The sequence below is a fragment of the Psammomys obesus genome, unplaced genomic scaffold (assembly GCF_907164565.1).
Source record: "Psammomys obesus unplaced genomic scaffold, mPsaObe1.curated_primary_1811, whole genome shotgun sequence".
NCBI lineage: Eukaryota > Metazoa > Chordata > Mammalia > Rodentia > Muridae > Psammomys > Psammomys obesus.
The window spans coordinates 4687883-4696162 of record NW_026585690.1 but is presented as its reverse complement, the minus strand read 5'-3'; the positions used below and the strand labels follow the sequence as shown (position 1 = coordinate 4696162).

Below are 8280 nucleotides of genomic sequence, written 5' to 3'. Positions count from 1 at the left end.
AATATGGTGGATCACATTGATGGATTTCCGTATATTGAACCACCCCTGCATACCTGGGATGAAGCCTACTTGGTCATAGTGGATAATACCTTGATGTGTTCTTGGATCCGGTTTGCAAGTATTTTGTTAAGTATTTTTGCATCAATGTTCATAAGGGAGATTGGCCTGAAATTCTCTTTCTTTGTTGAGTCTTTGTGAGGTTTAGGTACCAAGGTGATTGTGGCTTCATAGAATGAGTTTGGTAATGTTCCTTCTGTTTCTATTTTGTGGAATAGTTTGAAGAGAATTGGAGTTAGCTCTTCTTTGAAGGTCTGGTAGAATTCTGCGCTGAAGCCATCTGGTCCTGGGCTTTTTTTGGATGGGAGACTTTTGATGACTGCTTCTATTTCTTTGGGGGATATAGGACTATTTAGTTGATTTACCTGGTCCTGATTCAGCTTTGGTGAGTCAAATCGATCAAGAAAATTGTCCATTTCATTTAGATTTTCAAATTTTGTGGCATATAGACTTTTGAAGTAAGTCCTAATGATGGTTTGGATTTCCTCAATGTCTGTAGTTATGTCCCCCTTTTCATTTCTGATTTTGTTGATTTGGGTGGTGTCTCTCTGCCTTTTAGTTAGCTTGGCTAAGGGTTTGTCTATCTTGTTGATTTTCTCAAAGAACCAGCTCTTGGTTTCATTGATTCTTTGAATTGTTTTATTTGTTTCTAATTGATTGATTTCAGCCCTGAGTTTGATTATTTCCAGCCGTCTACTCCTTTTTGGTGTGTCTGCTTCTTTTTCTAGGGTTTTTAAGTGGGCCATTAAGTTGCTTGAATGAGCTGTCTCGAATTTCTTCTTGAAGGCACTTAGTGCTATGAACTTTCCTCTTAGCACTGCTTTCATTGTGTCCCACAAGTTAGGGTATGTTGTGTCTTCATTTTCATTGAGTTCTAGAAAGGCTTTAATTTCTTTCTTTATTTCTTCCGTGACCCAGCTGTCACTTAGTAACAAGTTGTTCAGTTTCCATGAGTGTGTAGGCTTTTTGCTATTTCTGTTGTTGTTGAAGTCCAGCTTTATTCCATGGTGATCAGACAGGATACAAGGGATTATTTCAGTCTTCTTGTATCTGTTGAGGCTTGCTTTGTGACCAACTATATGGTCTATTTTGGAGAAGGTTCCATGAGGTGCTGAGAAGAAGGTAAATTCTTTTGTGTTTGGGTGTAAAGTTCTGTAGATGTCTGTGAGGTCCATTTGATTCATGACCTGTGTCAGAGATATTGTTTCTTTGTTTAATTTCTGTTTTGTTGACCTGTCCTTTGTTGAGAGTGGGGTGTTGAAGTCTCCCACTATTAATGTGTGGGGATCTATATGTGGTTTAAATTTTATCAATGTTTCTTTTACAAATGTGGGTGCTCTTGTATTTGGGGCATAGATGTTCAGGATTGTGATGTCTTCCTGGTGGAATTTTCCCTTGATGAGTATGAAGTGTCCTTCCTCATCTCTTTTTATTAATTTTGGTTGAAAGTCTATTTTATCAGATATTAGAATGGCTACTCCTGCTTGTTTCTTGGGTCCATTTGCTTGGAAAGTCGTCTTCCAACCTTTTACCCTCAGGTAATGTCTATCTTTGTGTCTTAGGTGTGTTTCTTGTATGCAACAGATTGCTGGGTTTTGTTTACGTATCCATTCTGTTAATCTGTGTCTTTTTACTGGAGAGTTGAGTCCATTGATGTTGAGAGAGATTAATGACCAGTGGCTGTTAGATCCTTTGATTTTGATGTTGGCTGTGTTCATAAGTTTGTGTGCTTGGTTGCTTTTTGTTTTGCTGTAGTAAGGTTAATTATTTCCTGTGTTTTCTTGACAGAAGCTAATTTTCTTGGGTTGTACTTTCCCTTCCAGTGTCTTCTGTAATGCTGGATTTGTGTGTAGGTATTGTTGAAATTTGTTTTTGTCATTGAATATCTTGTTTTCTCCGTCTATGAGGACTGAGAGTTTTGCAGGGTATAGTAGCCTGGGTTGACATCTGTGTCCTCTTAGGGTCTGCATGATATCTGTCCAGGCCCTTCTGGCTTTCATAGTTTCTGTTGAAAAGTCAGGTGTGATTCTAATGGGTTTGCCATTATATGTTACTTGGCCTTTTTCCCTTGCAGCTTTTAGTATTTTTTCTTTGTTCTGTATACTTCCTGTTTTGATTATTATGTGGCGGGAGGATTTTCTTTTCTGGTCAAATTTGTTGGGTGTTCTGTAGGCCTCATGTATCCTTATTGGCTTCTCCTTTAACTTGGGGAAATTTTCTTCAATGATTTTGTTGAAAATATTTTCTGGGCCTTGGAGAAGGGAGTCTTCTTTTTCCTCTATTCCTATTATTCTTAGGTTTTGTCTTTTCATATTGTCTTGGATTTCTTGGACGGTCTGTGTCAGGAATTTTTTGGATTTAACATTTTCTTTGACAGATACATCGATTTCTTCCATTGTATCTTCTACACCTGAGATTCTTTCTTCCATTTCTTGTATTCTGTTGGTTATGCTTACCTCTGTAGTTCCTGTTTTCTTCCCTAAATTTTTCCTCTCCATTATTTCCTCCATTTGTGTTTTCTTTAATTTTTCTAGTTCTATCTTCAGGTCTTGAGTTGTTTTGTTTACTTCCTTCACCTGTCTGCTTGTATTTTCCTCTTTTTCTTTTAATTCCTTCAACTCTGTCTCTTTGATTTCTTTCAGTGATTTAATTATTTCTTCTCTGAAGGCCACAAGCTGTTTGGCTGCATCTTCCCCTATTTCTTCACGCATGGCCCTAATTTGCTTGTCTTTATCTTCCTCCATTTCTTTACGGATAGCCATGATCTGTTTGGTTTTATTTTCCTCTAATTCTTTATCTGTTTCCTCTATTATTCTCTTCATCAACATAGATGTAAGGTCATCTTCTTGATTTTCTATTATGCTGCATTGTTCAGGGCTGTTCGCCCCTGGATGGCTGGGTTCTGGAGATGCCATATTGCTCTGTCTTTTGTTGGTTGAGCCTTTACACTGACCTCTACCCATTGGGCTGATTTAGGTGTTGGCTGTTAGTTTCTGTGCTTCCTGGAGTCCTGAGGTAGGGAGTATCCCCTTGGCTGGAAGATGATTTTTCCTGAAGGAGTCCTTCTCTGCTTTTTGGTTATGGTCACTGTATGGCCAGTGTTTCTCCGGAGTTGCCACTGCTCACCTCAGGTTTATAGCCCTGAGTAGTAGCTGTGGTCTATGTTAGGCAGGGGGGGATCTCCTCTTACCCATAAAATTTCTCAAGACAGCTACCCCACTGCTGGGTTTCTTGTTATAAATTTAGTGTGCTGCTGCTCACTAAATTTCCATGTACAGTCCTCTTGAAGAAACTGCTGATTCCCTAGCTATGGGGTTTTCTCCCAACAGGGAAACTCAGTCTGTTATCCTGGGGCGCACAGTTCTGTCTGAGAAAGTGGGAGGTGCACTCAGCAAGTCTCTGGGCCAAAGGCTGATTGCTCTGCTCTGGACCTGGAGAATGTGCACCTAGGTTGAGTTGGTGCCTGGGGGCACTGCTCTGGTCTGGAGGCTGGGTGCCTCACTCTGGACCAAAAGCTGTGTGTCTCTGTCTGGGATGGCGGCTATAGGCACCACTCTGGTCCAGACGCTGTGGGTGCAGCCCCCCTGAAGGATCAGGGATTCCTACAGTTTTGGCAGTCCAGCCAGGGACAACTGGCCGATCCCTGGCACAGTATCTGAGGGCTGCTGTAATGGCTCTTCGGCTCCTGCAGGTCTGAGGATGCAGCTGTGTGTCCCAGTGCCCCAGGGGAACGCAACAATGGCAGCAGAGCACAGCACTTCTGCCTGCACTAGAGTCTGCGTGAGTCCAGGAAGTGTTTTGGTGCTGGGTGTCCTAAGCGTTAGAGCTGCTGACCCCCTCCGCTGGGGGTTTCCTCCTGCCAGAGACACGCAGTCTGGTGCCCTGTTGCCCTGGTGCCCACAGTTCTATCTGAGGCGGCGAATCACGCGCGCAGGCAGGGCTCTGTGCAGGCAGGCGCCTTTGTCCCTCCCGGCTCTGGGTCCGGGCTGGCTCCTGGGGCACCCGCGGAACCCGAGTCTTTTCCAGGGGATGTCTGGGCAACCTGGGGTCGGTCCCAATTGTTTCCTGCTCCGTGGGGTTATCTCCCGACTGGGAAATCCAGTCTATGGTGTTGTGGGCCCACAGTTCAGTCTGGGACCGTGACCAGATCGCACTGGCGGGTAGCTCTGGGCTGGCGACCAAGCGCCTGGCGGAACGGGGATCTCTTCCATGGTTTAGCCGGCTGAGTTAAAGCTGATCGAATCCCCACCATGGGGTATCCTCTCACCTGAGAAACACAACCACTTGTGTTTTATGGCCGCGAGTTCTGATTGCTGGTCACTGTGCCAATCCTGCTGTGCTGCTCCTCAGAATGAGAGTCCTCCCGGTGCTGCCATCTCTCATGTTTTTATTCTTAAAGAATTTCCTATATATATATGCAATGTACAAAATAATACTTGTTTCTCAACCCTCTCTCCTTATCTCAGACAACTCCATCCTTCATATCTCCCAAACTGATGTGCTTACATTTTGTTTGTTTATAATCCACTGAGAGTAAGTTCACTTGAGTGTAGAGCCATTCACTGGAACACTGTATCCACCATTGACTCTATCACTGAAGTAAGCTGACTCCTCCCTCTTCTAATAGCCATCTTAAATGCTTAGGTAAGGGTATCGCCTCTCCACTTCCTGCTCTAACATTACTTGGCTTGATCTTGCGCAAATGTCCTTGTTTTGTGGTAGAGCACCTTTCGGCCTCTTGTGCAAGTCAAGTACAAGCAGCCATGGCTGCTGTGACTTTGTGTCAGTAAGTTCCCTGCCATGTCTAGAGGATACTTTCACAGAATATTCCCCTCGCCTCTGGGTCTTACAAAATCTCTGCTCCCTCTTCTGCAGTGTTTCCTGAGCTATTTGGGGGTGGGGATAATACAGATGTTTTATCAAAGGCTCAACACCCTACCTTCACTCTCTGCAGTCTGACCAACTGTGAGTGCTCTGTTAACTTATTCCTGTCTATTGCTTTTCTGAAGAGGGTGAGAGTGTAGGAGCGTAAGGACAATTAATGATATGACAGTTTGACCCAGGGCTTCTCTGAGTAGATGATTCCCTGAATTAGATTTCTTTTTTAATTTTGGGTTTTCATTCTTTCACATATGTAAGCTAGTTTTCTTACCTGTTTATTTTAGTTAAGATTTATTTAACATCTTTCTTAAAGGTACTCTGTGTTAAAGTTATTGTTAATGCTGTGCACACTTCATTTCACTCTACAAAATGGTTGCATGTTTCCATACTCAACACAACCATATATATTTAATTTATTAAAATCAATTACTTTGCTACCTAAAAATTGATTAATTAGCTCCAGAAACTCACTCACTCATTTATTATTCATTTGTTTAAAAAGACATATTTTGGAAACGTTATGCCCTTACATGTGTTCATATTGGGGGATACATACAACTGTGATTAAAGGAAATAGTATAAGTTAATTTATATTTCTTTTTATTATGTCATAATTGGAAATATATATATTTCCAATAATGAGAATAATGTGTTTAATTCTTCATTTATCTTTTAAGAAAATCCTAAAGATGACTACTGATAAAGTATTGGATTGGATTTATATGACCTGTATTTGGTTCAGGTTTCCAAGAGATAAGTAAAATTCTGATGAAATTTCTCTAAACCCCTTAATTCTGAATCTCTTAACTGAGCTGAAGTATTTCAGTTAAGATCTTTCATGTAAGCTCTTTATCCACGGAACCTAAATATTATAAAATTTCATCAGTTTCTTTTTTTATTGTTTACTTTAAAGTCAAAATTTTACTCTTTTTTTAAGGTACAAGCTTTACTGGAATTGGTCTCTGTCATCCTTCCACTGTTGTCCCTGTCTTATGAAAAAGATCTTTAAAACCATAGCTATTGAGAAATACTTAAAAGGACTCAGTACTCCTCTTCATTGATTTATTATTATCATTACTATTTTCATTTCTCAAGAAGACTTTTAGTCCTTGATCTAGAGAGACTAACAGTACCTTTAATCAAATGAGGTATTGATGTTTTTTAAGATTTTTTATTTTTTACTTTTTATTTTTATTAATTACAGTTTATTCACTTTGTATCCCACCTGTAGCTCTCTCCCTCCTCCCCCCTCAATCCTCCCCTCCCTCTCTCTTCTCCACCCATGCTCCTCCCCCAGTCCACAGATAGGGGAGGTCTCCCTCCCCTTCCTTCTGATCCTAGTCCTCATCAGGACTGGCTGCATTGTCTTCCTTTGTGGCCTTCAACCCTGAGGGCTGCAACCCCCTCAGGGGAAGGTGATTAAAGAGCAGGCCAATCAGTTCATCTCTACCCTGCAGGGTATCAAAGCAGATGCTGAGACTTATAGCCAAACTTTGGGCAGAGCGCAGGAAATTTTATGAAAGAAGTGGGAAAAGTAAGACCTGGAGATACAGGAGTTCCACAAGGAGAGCAACAGAACCAAAAAAAAAACTGGGCAAAGGGGTCTTTTTTGAGACTGATCCTCCAACCAAGGACCGTTCATGGAGATAACCTAGAATCCCTGCACAGATGTAGTCCATGGCAGTTCAGTGTCCAGGTGGGCTCCCTAGTAAAGGGAACTGGGAAGGTCTCTGACATGAGGTATTATTATTTTAACAAACACCAGAAAGAGAGAAAGAGAGAGAGAGAGAGAATGTGTGTGTATGTGTTTTGTCTGTGTGTGCTGGGAACTAAACCCAGGGCCTCACACCCATTAGGCAAGTGTTCTACCACTACATTAACCTCTCCTTATCCGTCAACGTATCCACTAGAAATAAATAGATAGTACCCTTGTAAGAAATAGACTTATAACAGGCCTGAAATGAATGGCCAGCACAGGCCTTCCTCATGCTCTCAAGTAGTGAACAGCTGGATTTTGCTACCCCCTTTGCTGCAACAAACACTGGGCCTTGTCCCCTGTCTTTATAATACTCTTTTGTGGACTGGGCAAAAGTTATGTAAATAAAACGTAAAAGAAATACTTGGTGCTGCAGAATGAGCCAAGTGAGTGAACAAATTGAGATTAAACCCGGGAGAAGGTGCAACCAGATACGCGTCTTGTAGGCTGAGGTACAGTCTATGGTCCTCCTCCTCAGTGCCTGGAAAGGATACTTCCTCTCTGCATTACTGACCTGGCACTTCAGGCCTCTAATGAAACAGTGGTCTTCCAAGGAGAGCCATGGAGGCTCTGCCAGACACCTTGGCATACCTACTATCTTCACTCCCTCCTCCTCACCCACCCCCTGCCTTCCTCCACCTTCCCCCACTCCTTGAAACTTTATAATTATAAGAACGACAAAGATTAATTAAGAGTTTGAAGTAATACACATTTTCAGTAAACTACTATAATGCTGAGAGAACATAGTCTGATAATATTTAAAGTCATAAATCATTGTAAAATGTGACTTTTGGGAGTAGCGCTATGGCTTTTGAATTGTTCAAATAATTAGCCCTACCTCCTGACAATATTGCCAGATTTTCCAAGTTAAGCAGATTTTCCCCTCCAAGAAATTAACTGACGTTCTCACTGAGATTAAGTATTTTTTATTCAGCTAACTAAATATCATCCAGAAATTTTCTTTCGCATTTCAAAGAGCTGTTTTTATTCTTAACAGAATATGATGGCTGAAGAAGAAAAGAACATGCAAGACTACATGGTAAGCTTTCCATACAATCATTTTAGCACACTTTTACTCCTGGACAGGGCTGAAATCTCAGTGACAAAAAGAAATTTTTAAGGAAAATTGAGGGTTGTGTTGTTTGTTAATTTGGGGGAGGGTTTGGTTTGGTTTGGTTTGGTTTGATAGGGTCTGGTTTTGAGAAAGAGACAAAGCTGTCTTGGAACTTACTAGTTACCCCAAGCCAAATCCAAACTCAAGTCAATCCTCCTGCCCCAGTCCTTTCCTACCCCTCCAACTCCACTTAATGAACACAATGACTGTGAAAGTATTTCTTGTGTCTTGTCAAAGATGCTACAGAAGAACTTGCTCTCAGAATATCAATTCTTTCCCAGGAAACATCCAGCCAAAAATCACACTGATGTCACACCTTCTAAAAATGAAGGGCCAGAAAGATGGTTGAGTGGGTGAAAGGCTCTACCACCGAGCCTTCCAGTTCAACCCTTAGAAACCTCACATACATACAAAATAAATAAAGGTAGATAGATAGATAGATAGATAGATAGATAGATAGATAGATAGATAG

General features: G+C 41.4%; 1 protein-coding gene across 1 annotated transcript in view; it reads left to right on the top strand.

Annotated features, from left to right (window-relative positions):
• The window catches only part of LOC129667793 (alpha-S2-casein-like B), a 26622-nt gene that overhangs the window by 16270 nt on the left and 2072 nt on the right, over positions 1 to 8280 (top strand). Inside the window, 1 exon segment of the mRNA XM_055595527.1 lies at positions 7692 to 7733. Within this exon segment, the coding sequence (XP_055451502.1) occupies positions 7692 to 7733 (42 nt within the window).